The 14,243-nt window shown below is 41.9% G+C and overlaps 1 protein-coding gene across 1 annotated transcript in view; it reads right to left on the bottom strand.

The window, feature by feature from the left end:
- Positions 1–11,566, bottom strand: part of ABCC8 (ATP binding cassette subfamily C member 8) — a 76,861-nt gene extending 65,295 nt beyond the window's left edge. Inside the window, exons 1-4 of the mRNA XM_040558870.1 lie at positions 11,285–11,566; positions 10,180–10,321; positions 7,472–7,593; positions 1,543–1,709 (exon numbers count right to left, since the gene is read on the bottom strand). Coding sequence (XP_040414804.1) covers positions 1,543–1,709; positions 7,472–7,593; positions 10,180–10,321; positions 11,285–11,474 — 621 coding nt within the window. The 5' untranslated portion in view covers positions 11,475–11,566. The remainder of the gene's footprint in view (positions 1–1,542; positions 1,710–7,471; positions 7,594–10,179; positions 10,322–11,284) is intronic.
- Positions 11,567–14,243: the final 2,677 nt, after the last annotated feature.

Here is a 14,243-nt window from a genome sequence, read left to right as displayed (position 1 = left end):
CCATGATCTTGCTGGGCACAGAGGTGAGACTCAGTCACATACTTCACTCAATGTCTACTCATGACTGTACCTAAATCATATTGATATTAGTAAGATATCTGGATATGCTTCAATGCTATCTTTCCTCCAGCCATAGCTGGAGAAATAATTCCTGTATCCTAGGAAAGAAAGAGTGATGGGTTTGGGAACAAACATTTAGAGGAACAATGGAAGGAAAGGAGAAAGAGTTGGAACTCAAAGTCAAATAAATCAGTCTTCTGCCTTCTGGAAGATTGGTAAGGCAGCAGAAAAAAGCTAAGGCCAATGTCTTCCATTTCTGCTTCATAGAGGCCTTCCCCTTTATTTTTATTTTCTTCTACTTTTTCCCCCCAACTCTGCCTGTTTCTCCACCTATCCCAGCAGTGGCCAGCTCTCCGTTCATCCCAATCCCTTACAGTAGCAGCTGAAGCAACAAGCCTGTGTCTCCTAAGTCTTGCATAGACACAAGAGGCAGTAAAAAATCCATACTTCTGGCTATTTTATTTTACGCATCAAAGACATCCTTTAATAATTAAATCCAAACAAACAGAAAATAAGAAAGATGACAGTAGGCACTGAGTTTTTTTATTCTTCTTTGTGGCCTATAATTCCACAATGGTCTAACCTCATTTAATTTTGCAGTTTTATTATAAGGAGGTTTATGAGCAATTCTCTTGGATGCTGTATTTGTTTCACTTTTCCCACAAGACAATCCACTGTTTTTCATTTATGAGACAAATACTGAACTTCCAGCACTGCGGCTTTTACTGCACTTATTTCAAAAGTATTATAGCAAAAAAGCTACTTTTAGCCCTATTTTTGTCCTAAATTACCAAATAAACACACAGACACAAACACACACACACAAAAATCACAGAAGAACAAGTACATGACACATGCAATTCATGTTGCTTAATGCATTACTGGAAAGAAATCATATACTACTATCAAGAAAGGAGCAATAAAGTTTACATGGAAAAAATTATTTCCCTCCTGAGACTAAGTTTAATTTACGCACACAATTAAGCAAGGGACAGGTGAAGGCAAGAACTTGGGCAATTATCTATCCAGCAGGTTCCAAAGCCATCTCTCAGTTTGGATTATGACTAAAGACACTGTAGAGGAAGAAGTGTATATAGCTGGGAGGCTAGATAGCAATCCTATTTGCTCCAATAAATCAGTTACTGTGATTGTCTCCTGGAAAATGAGAGATGTTATTTGTGTCTAATACTCTCTCTTAGAGCAGATGATTACTTTCACCCAGTCTTTCCTTGCTTCAGAAATACTAATTTCTGATGACTGAAACTGTGAATTATAACATACATTTAAAAACACATGAAATTAATCTTAATTTATCTACAGTGGAGTCTGACATTCTTAAATTATGGCCTAAGAAAATTGGGTTAATCTTTAATTCTCAAATATATTTCTAACCGGATTTTCTCTCTCTCCTTTAGAGATGAATTTCATACTAAGTACCCAGTAAGATGAAAGAAAGAACAGGGACTTAGAGTACTAACTTACCCTCACCCTGATGACATTTATTTCTACAGCTAGTAGCATTCCATATAGAACAACCAGGAGTCCTGTGAGGCAAAATCGAAGCTGAGAAAATCCAACCCCATTATCACAGAACTTTACAAATTTGATGGTTTTAGTTATGAAAGCTAAAGTCCAGTAGAATAACAATGCTGTAGGGAGGGAAAAAAAAAAGTCAATCAGCTCCACAGTTGCAAAAATATACAATAGTGATATTTATTAAATAGTCATTCAGAAAGAATGCAACACGAATATATAAAACTAGAGTGGCCTTTCTCTTGTCAAAACAGAAGCCTAATTCAATTCTGCTGACACAAAAACATTAAGACAATGTTTGTTCCAAATTCCTTTCCCATTAGATTCGGTGATCTTTGGAAAGTTTCACAAAGTGATATCTGCTGAAGGAAATTTCCATCTGTTGTAAACATGCATCTACATGATGAGTTCAAGGGGGAGAGCTGCCTCACAAGGGAAGGTGGGTCTGAATGATGTTCTTCAATTCAAATCGGGTTAATGCTACAAGACTGCTGCGAATTTGGCTTGAAGGAAAATTGACCTTATTCCCCCTACAGATCTCTGGTGCGTATGCAGGAACAGACATTAAAATATCTTCTCCAAACTACTGCTGCTCTTCATTTCTATTGTACCACAAAAACTCCATATACGTAATTTGTAATGCAGATACACAAGCACATGGAAGAAGTCATGTTCTTAAAATTCTAACTTTTTATAGTTTCTCCTGGAGTGGTTTGGGTTGTAAGGGATCTTAAAGACCATCTACTTCCAACCCCTCTGCCACGGGCAGGAACACCTCCGACCAGACCAGGTTGCTCAAAGCCCCATCCAGCCTGGCCTTGAACACTTCTGAGGACAGGACATCCACAGCTTCTCTGGGCAGGCTGTTCCAGGGCCTCACCGCCCTCTGAGTGAAGATTTTTTTTTCCCCTTATAAGTAGTCTAAATCTACCCTTTTTTGTTTAAAGTCATCTACCCCTTCTCCTATCACTACATCCCCTGACAAAGAGTCCCTCCCCAGCTTTCTTGAAGGTCCCCTTTAGGTATTTGAAGGCTGCAATAGGTCTCCCTGGAGTCTTCTCTTCCCCAGGCTGAACAACAAATCTCTCAGCCTTTCATCACAGGAGAGGTGCTCCAGCCCTCTGATCATCCTTGTGGCCCTCCTCTGGACTTGGTCCAACAGGTCCATGTCCTGCTTATGTTCGAGGTCCCAGAGCTGAATGCAGTACTCTTGGACAATAAGTTCAGTAGAGGCCTAGAACTTAATGTGCTCGTGCTACTGTCAGTTATAGATAAGTTATCCCTGCAATAAGCTCTGGTGATTTGGGAACGCATTCCATGTCATTCACCACACTGTAAGCCACCTCACGTTCCCAATTCTTAAGGAAATAGCTTATAGGGTTATGCTCTTTCACATGAATTTTTTGTCGCTGGTGTATTTGCCATGGCACTACAGCTGGAATGTGCTGTAACTGCCAAGAAAAACATTGATGTGCTTTCTCAGTGTCTTGCTGCAACACCAGGGAAAATCTTCTACCAAGACACTAGTAATTACAAGTCTATTGCAAATATGGATAACTGTCAACAGCCTGCACAACCTCAAATGATGCGTGGTGTTCCAGTTACTCTAAGGTACCCTAGAAAGCCCCATGGGGATGTAGAACAGGGCTACCCTTTCCAAGCCAAACTAAATTCAGCATGGATGGTCCTCATGGGATTTGGGTTGTGGGGGGTCTTCTAATTCTGGTTCTTTGGAAATCTGTTGTAAAACTCTCACTTAAATAAGGACAGTAAAAGGAACAGTACTGCAGTTCCTGTTGGGTATTGCTTGTACATTTGTAGCATGCTAAAAGTTCGCACCAGCAGAGGATACCTAAAAAACAATCAGGCCAACTGATTCCCATGTAGAGCTCTCGGATGAAGAAGTAAGAACTAGCAGAGCCATTCTCCTATTTGGAATTTAACTAAGCGTCTATATGACCAATGGTTTTGATTAGAGAATTCATTTAGAAATGACTACTTGTCTAATCAGTGTTGGAGGGTGCCAAATGCAACATCCTCGGGTGACAACACATCTCCCACTGTCCTACCTCCTAGAAGCATTTGGCCCTAACTACCTTCTCTGTTTCAACAGTAAGTACATATAACCCAACATGGTGAATGTTCACAGGCTCTTCAAGATAAGGTTCCTCCAAAAATATACGTATGGCACCACTTTCTTTTAAGCTGTGTTTTTATCATCTCACAGATGCATGTATATTGGCTGAGAGTTCCTAAAAACTATCACCCATAACTTCCACTGACCCAAGCTGCCTGGAGACCAGCGCACGGGGTGTACTTCAGTTTATTTCGTCAAGTTGGATCTATTATAGATGTCTGCAGCCTAAATGAGCTTGCTTTTTCTTGGACTCTGTAAGTGATCTCAACCCACACCACCCATTTGTAGATTCTCACCTGGGGGCCAGATTGCTTAAAATCTGGCAATGTAGAACTCACTGTTTTATACCTTTACTGGATTAAGCCCAAGATCTTGAAAATCACACATGGGATTTATTAACTAACCTGTGTACGTTCAGAGAAAAACTTTGTGCGCTGAGCACTATAACACAAAGTTCCGCTTTAAACAAATTCCAAAGGAATTAACTATAATACTAAGATACAATACATTTAAATTAGAAAACTAGATTACTGTCAGGAATGGTGAGTCAGTGCTCCAATTAAGATTGGTAAAAAAAATAAAAAATAGTAGTGTTCCCACACTACTATCCCTGTCAGCTTAAAAACTCAGTCCCGTTATTTCACTTTTCTCCTAATGTTTAATTTCTGAGATTTATCTACAAAACAAATATTAATTCCAAAAATAGTGCAATCAGATGCTACTAATCAATTACATATTTTGAACGTCAAGAAAGTTAAGAGATTTTCCATTTCCATATGAAAACTATTCTAAAACATATCGTTATGCATCCATTCTGGAACATTGTGCAAAGAGTACTAAAATGAGCATTATTAAGGGAGCCACACTGTACCAGCATTACATTGGAATAGCTATATTTGTTGAAATATAATTACAAATCAAAACTATACAGAGAAAACCTGACTCAGATCATATCAACAAAGTGTTCCAGTAGTTGGAATGGACACTCAGCTGGGATCCTGGACTCAATCATTCGCTTCAGAGCATAAATACTCTAAACCTTGACAACTTTTTTGATAGGAGATAATGAGAATGACTACTTCAAAATAGCCAACAGCCTGGGCATAAAGCTGTGAGGTGGGATCAGTACAGGAACTTGGCGCCCTTTTCTCACATACCCCAAGGCAACGTGCTAATCCCCAAAGTTGTTATGGTATCTGTCCCTTGCTTGTTTACGAAGAACTACAAATGGTCTTGTTTTCTTTAAGATACAGAGTGAAAAATATTTCAAAAAAAAAAAAAAACCTCAAAAGTTTCACAGGATCGGAAACTTTATACTGATTAAAGTTAATGAACAGACCTTTAAGGACCTTCTGCACTGCATCAATGAAGAGTTTCCCCGCTGAATTTAGTAATTTTTGGATGAGGCTTGTTAGCCAAAGAGCCTTAGTTTTATGCTGCTTCCAGTTAGCCTGCTGCTTTATACTGCTACCAACTGCAGGTGTAGGCATCAATCCTCCAGCCGAGGTGCACGATACCCTGCAATTAGGTGGAACTTCACTAATGCTTGAAGCAGCAGCAGATGCCACACCAGGTCATTTACTGTGTGAGTGCGGAATATTAGATCTCTGCAACACTTTACTAAGGAAGAAACCTCTTTCAGTTTCCTTAAACTTTTCCTCATGATTTCCATTTACTTTATTCATATTAGGCTCTACGAGAAAGCTACTTCACAGCTAAGCTGCGCTCTAGTCAGTTAATACCTGACTATGAGTATAATTAAAACTATCTCATTCTGGACTAATTTATATAAAATTATCATTGCCTGGTCTCAACTGTCAACACAAAGTAGCTGCAATTAACACTGAAAGATGGTGATCCTCAGGGTTACATAACAAGAAATTTGTGCAGTCAAGAAAACACAATAGAGACTTAAAAACATGCTTATTCAGTATTCTCACAAACAAATGGCAGTGAAAAGAAAAGCAAAAAAAAATAATTAAGACCCTCATCTTATGAGGACCCTGGATTAAATTTCGAATCAGATTAACTAAATAGTAAAGAACGTTGTTAGATTTTCTTTTCTTTTTTTTTTTTTTTTTTTACCTAAGAGTAAGCTACTAAGATTAGATTTTCTAAAGCAGTCTATTCCTTGGAAATTCTTGCAAAATGAAAATTCCTAATGATTAACTTCAGTACCGTAGTTACTAGTTACATAGTACCAATAACACTTGAGTGTTAGTATTCATTGGTATATCTGATTATTATTCCAACATTGTCCAGAGCTCATCCAGCATCAACACTCTAAATACTGAACAGAATTATCATAAGAGAGATCTCTAAAGGGAAGAGATTATGCAAAAATAGGTAATCAACTACTAGCTCTACATTTGTGCTACTCTTTGCAGTGATCTAACAGCAGGAATGCGACACTAAGTTATTAAACACTGCATTACACATCTGAAACAAACAAAAAATAACCACCACAAAAACACAACAACAGCAAACCCTGCTTGCTTTCTGTACTTGACTGTAACATGCTAGCAATGCTTCCCTGAAATTTAACATCTAAAGCTTTGATAAGGCATTAAATGGGCTCTGCTGACTAATCAAACCATGACTGTATAACCACACTTGGTCATAAAAGAAAAAAAAGATGTTACTTAAGAGAAAAGCACAAGGAAAAAAAAGTCTCAGATGAGAAACCACAAAAGTTGCCACACCTGCACAGAAATCTGAATTTATTTTCCTATTTTCTTGTAGTTGCTTTATTCTTTATCAACAAAATCAGACCTTTTGAAAAGACTTTTTTTTTTTTTTACAGAAGTAACAGACTCCTTCTGCAGGATGCTTGCATATCACAATATGCAGTTCAAAATCATCTTGAGTATTAAAAAACTTTCTCAAATCAAGTTGTTACTTACATTTTACCAGCTGACAAGTATTAGAGCAGAATTCCGAGAACAGAGCCACAATGAGACAAGACAAACCTTAGCAGAATCCAAAAGTGAATTTGATGAGCCAGGATCACCCAAGAAATAACAGCTAGCAGGATGGCTAAACATGTATACATCCATTCTGTGATCTACCCTGACAGCAGAGAGCATATCGCCAGCCGCATGACTGTCAGCAGCAACAGATTTTCCATAGTTAGCTATGGCTTATTTACAATCTTGCAGAACATATTTAGTATACAAGTAGTTCTTACACCTTTCCAATAGCAAAATGCCATGTCTTAAGGCAATTTAGAAAGGAGGTTTTAGGAACAGGAAGCAAGAACCAGCAGGCAAAGTAACATATTCAAGGTCATACTGAGTCAGTGACATCATTCATTTCCCTTGACTCTGTACATATCTCAACACACACGAAGACAACTTCGATTTTCTATTGTGCTTAAATGCAACATGCTGACAAGTAGGGGGATACAGATAGCTTTTACAGGTAGAGTTTGATTTCTAATGTGTGCTACTTTTCCCACAAACCCAGCTTTTCCTAGAAAAACCTTTGGCCCGATGGATCCCTGAGAACACCATACAGAATTCTATAGGAAGTTAAAAGCATTGTAAATAATGAGCTGTTTCAGGAAAACTCCATTATTGTTCAGAACTGAGTCTGGTCACAGCAACCAGCAGGCCTGCACACAGATGTAGCTTTTCCCCATACAAGTTAGTGCCGAGACTGCAGTGACCTGTCACAGAATGAATACACACACACAGTCATACCACAGTCACACTTCCATGTCTTGTAAGTTGCAAAACGTACCGATCAATAACTTTGGGAAATTGGATGTTTCGATATTATGGTAATAGACAACAGATGTGATGGCTGCCAAGAATGCCATCCCAGCCGGCATGTACAGGTGTAAATGACGGGATTCTGAAACCCTTAAAAAAGAAAAAAGTGAACATCAAATAAAATCAAATATTTACTACTTAAATGTTTCCCTTTTAATTTATGAATTCTGTCCTGTATGCAGCACTGAGATGGGATTTTCTAAAATGTTTTATGGAAGTAAAGTTCTCCAATATTCAATGGGATTTAAGCTCTTAAATAACATACTTAGATAACAAATTCTTCCCCTGTGCTAAAAATGAAAAGTGTATACCCTTATTTCCTACTGAAATCAACTGAACATTGTTTAAATTAGAATAAGCAGCTCAGCTCCAAAATGAGGGAAGTTAATTTCAGCTAAACTAGTTTGGGAGCTGTCCATCAAAATATGTAGATAACACCAACCGACAGCATAGCTTAAGATTTTCTATAGAAACATTTGGTGAAAATGTTTTTCTTTTTCCAGTTTAGGGAAAAAAACAGCACAACAGCAAGGAACTTACAGTGAGTTCTGTTTTCAGTAACTACTAGCCAACAAATAAAACCTACAACAAAATCATATACCTTGAAGTTTTGTCCTATAAAGCAAAACCTCCGACACTTTTTTTCAGGAAGCAATAGATGGGATCTTTCCAACTAAGCCCTTTGGGGGTACTCTTTGCCAGTGTTGCTGGCTTAGGCAAGAAATAAAAAGGTTTGGGGGATAAAAATCATGTTCTCTTCCTCTTCCCTCCTTGACATTTTCCCCTCCTCCCATTTTCCACCTTTTACAAAAATTAATGGAGTGTCCTGTGCTGTCAAGAGGTACAATTTCTTCCATCCCCCATCCATCTCAGTGAGAAGAAGCACCAAGAGGAAGTCTCTAGGGCACAAACACCTGGGGAAATTCACACCTTGTCCTCTGAACCTCATGGAAAATAAATTAGCATCCTTGCCTAAGCTCTTGCTGCAGCAAAAGCTGTTTTTGTGTAGCCAGTAAAGATAAAATGGGCTGTGCAGTAAGGGAGCTGGAGACCGTCACAGGACTTCACCTGACTTAGAGCTGAATACCCCAAACATCAAATCCACAGGAGCTCAGAAGGGCCACCTCCTGCGTCTGTACCTAGGAAAGGGAAGTCCTCCCTCACGTGAATGCTAGTGAATTCCACACAGTTGGCTGGAGCCATGCTGACAACCTGTGGCATAAACACTTAACTCCTCTTATTAACAATGACGATTGAATCAACGAGGATACAGAAAAATGAGAAAAGACTCTCCAGTCTCTGAATTCCTAGCAATGACAGGGTTTTTTGTACAACAGGGTTGAATTCTTGGCAGGCAAAAACAAGTAACAAGAACAGATCAGACACCCTAGGCTTCAGAAGGTAACACTGCAGGAGTGGGAGGTGTTTTGCTGTTGTTGTTTTGGTTTAGTTTTAAATTTATTTCACACACAGAATTAAGTTGTTAGAGTTCTCCTATATGAGCTTATCTCCAGTGGACTGCATGTATTCCTGAGGTGCAAAAGACTTAGACAACCAATCACTGTCAAAAGGTCTTATCAACATGACACATTTTGGTCTTAGAAAGCTGGCGAGTCTCAAAACCTGCTTTTATCCACTGCTGCACTTGCTAGCCTGCTGAGTGCTCGGGAGGCACAATTGTGGGTTGGCACTCCCCCTGTATAGCTAGGAGCTTTGATTCTTGTCAGGTGACACTTAACAGCAGTGTTCTGAGCCAATTTAAATAGCAAATAAACATAATGTGAGAGTTTGCTAAAGAACAAAATAAAACAGAAAACTCAAGGCAGGAGATGCTGCTTTGAGCCTCCCACACCCTGATAATTCCAAATAAGCATGAGAAAAACTCTTAAAAACCTGGCACTGAGAAACATTCTATTTATATATATTTAAGATAAGTTACTATTATAACGATATCAGGTTCTACAACAGAATTCTGCAGTGCCTCTCACACTGGCTGGTGGATACTTGTTATATAGGTGGCTTAACAGAGAGATTTTGTTCTATATAATGAAGAGCTTCAACTTTATAACTCAAATCAAGCCACCATCAGTACTGACCAGATCAAATTAAGGCTCTAACACATTTTAATTCTTGGGTAGCCAAATTTTTTCATCAAAACAGTGAGCTGCCCTGCTTAAGATTACAGATTGGATGTACTGCAAAAACATCAATAGTACCTCAGAAGAAACTATCAGGTGAGATGATGATGCCCATCAAATCTACTCCTCTTAGTAAGAGGGGCAGAACTGAACTTGCAGGGAAATGTTATGACCTAATGTTCACATGGGAGTTCTGCCTGAATAAGGACTGTAGGACTGGGTCTTTGGACATGAAACGTATCATGAAAACGTCACCATCTGCTTGAGTTGTTAGGATTTAACTATGATTACTCTTTGGAAAGATAGTGTCATTAAGCTGAACTAAAAATGATTAAGGTCAATTGTGTGTGTGCATACTTGGCAAGGTCTGTGGAATTTTTGATACAAGGTCGGTAGGTTAATCACCAGAAATACAAAATACATGTTTACAACCACAAGGAATATAGTCTAGATGACAATTTAAACAAGGAAACAATACCTACACTGAAATCATTTTGAAATGCTCAGTAATATCAGGAGAAGGTAGACATACACTTACCCATCAGATACTATGCCCTCTGCGATTTCACACACCAGCACAAACAAGAGGATAAAAGTTAGTATCCAGCGTAGGTTGTGGCCGGGAAAATGAAGCCACGTGCTGTGATGGATATGTACTTTGGAACTCTGACTTCCCCATCCTAAACAGGAAAAGAAAGTTACTAAGAGCTTTCTTTACAACAAAATTGATATACAGCTCTCGCATACAGAAAAACATGCATAACAAAGTAGTGTACTAAAGTTGACAGAACTGTGTTGTTACACATGCATCCTTTCAGAGCTGTGTTCTTACTGCTTCATTTGTCATACAGAATAAAGTCAACAAAACAGGAGACAACCTTAAATTCCTATACTAATTGTTACATTGTGACACTCATTAAACATTTATTAAACATTTTAGCATATGAAATGAACAGCAAATGAAAGTTATGACAAATGCATACAGAAGTGTACTTTTTTTCCCACTTCAGTGCATTTAATCGCTAAATAATTTTCATGGTATCTTACAGATTTTTTTTTTGAAGTAACTGCTTCTCTGATCTAGATAAAGATTAGGAACACTGTGAAAAGCCAGACAAACAGCAGTTAAGCAGCAGTACACGCCAAGCAGTTCTTCAGCTGCGCCCGTTTGCGTTATCTCTTACGATCAGCAGATACGAGTACTAAATCACAGCGCACGTACCGCGGCTGTATAGAGGACGGGCTGAGCGAAGCGGTACTCAAAGGCAGCGACAGAAGGATGTATTAAACCACGGAGCCACCTATCGGTAGCCCCAGTTTCAGGTTATCAAACCGAACCCACTGCAGACAGCGAGCTCCAGCAGACGGACAGCCTTCCTCATTACCGCTAACGACGAGGGAGGTCTGCGCGCCTGCTCCAACCCTCCAGGAGCTGCAGCGGGGATTTTCTGAGAGCACCGGCATCGCCTCCAGGTCGCCCGGCTCCTGCAGAGGATTTGCCTTCCCTTCCCGGGCAGGTTTCGCACCGGGGCGCGGGGGCACCACCAAGGCTGGCTGCAGGAGGGCGCAGGGGGCAGCCGGGAGGGTTAAAACGCGAAAGCCAGAGCCAGACGGAGGGGCGAGGCGACCCCAGCGGCACTCACCGATGAAGAGGATGGGGAAGGTGATGAAGAGCAGGAAGACGTGCGGCACCACGTTGAGCGCGTCCACGAAGCAGCCGTTGTTGAGCACGCCGTGGTCCACGTTGTAGGCGGTGGAGTTGCCCTCGTCGCCGCAGAAAGCCAGGGCCATGGCGGGAACCTGCGCGCAGCCCGCCGCCGCCTCCGCGCACATCCAGGCGGGGACGGCGCGGGCTGCCCGGCCGCGGCTCTGCCCGCACCTGACGGCGGCGGCCGCCGAGCGGCCCCGGCCCTGCCCTCACGGCCCGGCCCGCCCCGGCCCCGCCCCGCCGGCTCGCCCCTCCTCGTCCCGCCCGCCTGGGCGGGCTCGGAGGACGCTGAGGCGGCGGGTGGGAGCTGTGGGTGCCGAGGGTCTCCGCCGCGGGGCTTTGACCGTAGGCTCGGCGCCCCTCTCAGGGCTCCGCTCGGGCCCGGCCGAGCAGAGCCCTCGGAGGGACGGAGCCGTGTCCGAGCGGGCACTGCGTCAGGGCTAACAGAAATTACAGACTGCAAGGAGCAAATCTGGTTTTAGCCTCGTTAGCTCGGCCTTTTCTTCATTATGATGAAGATATTATTAGATTAAATCTTGTAAACAGCTGCAACCCTGTCCTCAACAGAGATTTCAGCATCATAACCAAAACAGCTATTACATTTATACTTTACCTTCTCCCCCCATGATGAGTTCAAACCTAACTTTTTTCACTGAGTAGAAGTTAGACTCAGCTGAGCCAAGGCTAAACAAAAACTAATTAAATAACATCATTCTGGGGGATAATACTGAAAATAAAAATGCAGTGTGCTGTCTGCAACTGGCTTACGCTTCTAAGCATAGGTTGAGGAGATCCAGCATCTCTTATTGTATGTAGCCATGAAATGCTCAAGATTTTTATCCTGATGCTTTACCATAGAGTTTCTTTCACTGCCAGTCATATTTATCAGTTGTTTAGCCGAGTAACTAATGTAACAGTCATATTCTACAAACAGAAATGCAAAAAAAATAATCATAAAATGGTTAAGGTTGGAAAAGACCTTCAAGATAATCGGGTCCAACCATCACCCTACTACCAATGTCAACCACTAAACCATGGCCCTAAGCACCAGGTCCAATCTTGCCTTGAACACCCCCAAGGATGGTGATGCCACCACCTCCCTGGGCAACCCGTTCCAATGCCTGACTACTCTTTCTAAGAAGGAATGTCTCCTCATTTCCCACCTAAACCTCCCCTGGCACAACTTGAGGCCATTCCCTCTTGTCTTGTCGATAGTTACCTGTGAGAAGAGGCCGACCCCCAGCTCCCCACACCTTCCTTTCAGGCAGTTGTAGAGAGCAGTAAGGTCTGCCCTGAGCCTCCTCTTCTCCAGACTAAACAACCCCAGTTCCCTCAGCTGCTCCTCACAGGACTTGTGTTCCAGGCCCTTCACCAGCTTCATAGCCCTTCTCTGGACACATTCCAGGGCCTCAGTGTCCTTTGTGTAGTGAGGGGCCCAAAACCGAACACAGCACTCCAGGTGTGGCCTCACCAGAGCAGAGTACAGGGGAACAATCACCTCCCTGGTCCTGCTGGTTACACTATTCCTGATACAAGCCAGGATGCCGTTGGCCTTCTTGGCCACCTGGGCAAGCTGACAGCTCAAGTTCAGGTAGCCATTGACCAACACCCCTAGATCCTTTTCTTCTGCACAGCTTTCAAGCCACTCTGCCCCAAGCCTGTAGCGTTACATGGCGTTGTTGTGACCAGAGTACAGGACCTGGCACTTAGCCATGTTGAACCTCAACCCATTGGCCTCTTTCCACTGATCCAACCTGTCCAGGTCCCTCTGCAGGGCCTTCCTACCCTCCGGCAGACTGATACTTCCCCTCAACTTGGTGTCTGCAAATTTACTGAGGGTGCACTCACTTCCCTCATCTAAATCATCAATAAAGATATTACAGAGGGTGGACCCCAACACTGACCCCTGGGGAACACCACTGGTGACCGGTCACCAGCTGGATTTCGCTCCGTTCACCACTACTCTCTGGGCCTGGCCGCCCAGACAGTTTTAAACCCAGCAAAGAGTGTACCTGTCCAAGCCATGGGCCTCCAGCTTCTCCAGGAGAATACTGTGGGAGACCATGTCAAGGCCTTGCTGAATTCTAGGTAGATTACATCAACAGCCTTTCCCTCATCCACCAGGTGGGTTACCTGGTTGTAGGAGGAGATGAGGTTGATCAGGCAGGACTTGCCTTTTATGAACCCATGCTGACTGGCCCTGCTCCCCAGGTTGTCCCTCACATGCTGTGTGATTGCATTCAAGATGATCTGTTCCATCACCGTTCCTGGCACCGAGGTCAGTCTGATAGGCCTGTAGTTCCCTGGGTCCTTCTTACGACCCTTCTTATAGATGGACATCACATTGGCAAGTTTCCTGTCATCTGGGACCTCTTCAGATGACCATGACCACTGATAGATGACGGAAAGTGACTTGGCAATCACATCCACCAGCTCCCTGAACACCCTCGGGTGGATAAATGCCCATATATCCAGGCCTAACTCTTCAAAATGCAAAAGCTACCTGTTGGCTCATCAACATTATGTTCCTAGGGAAATGACCCCATAAAAGTAAACATTTTCCCTTAGGGAATGTACAGTTTCCTTGTCTTTCTTTTAATGATCTAGCTGTGAATGCTCAACATAAAAGATAGACCATCTGATTTCTAAGACAGACAGCTCCACTAATAGACCTAAAAATTACTGTATTTTCATCATACTGCTTTTATTGATCTTGCTGTCAGACGAGAGGGAAGAAAAAATAATTGTCTGCATGCAGCATATAGGGTCTTTTTGGGCTACAGCATTTTGATTAAGAATAATAATTAAAAGCCAAATCCCAAGTCAAATAATGTGTACATGTATTTTTAAATAATTTCAAACAAAGTTGCACCCACACTGGAAAGACTATAATT

This window comes from Cygnus olor, chromosome 5 (genome assembly GCF_009769625.2).
Source record: "Cygnus olor isolate bCygOlo1 chromosome 5, bCygOlo1.pri.v2, whole genome shotgun sequence".
NCBI lineage: Eukaryota > Metazoa > Chordata > Aves > Anseriformes > Anatidae > Cygnus > Cygnus olor.
This window is presented reverse-complemented; position numbering and strand designations above follow the sequence as displayed.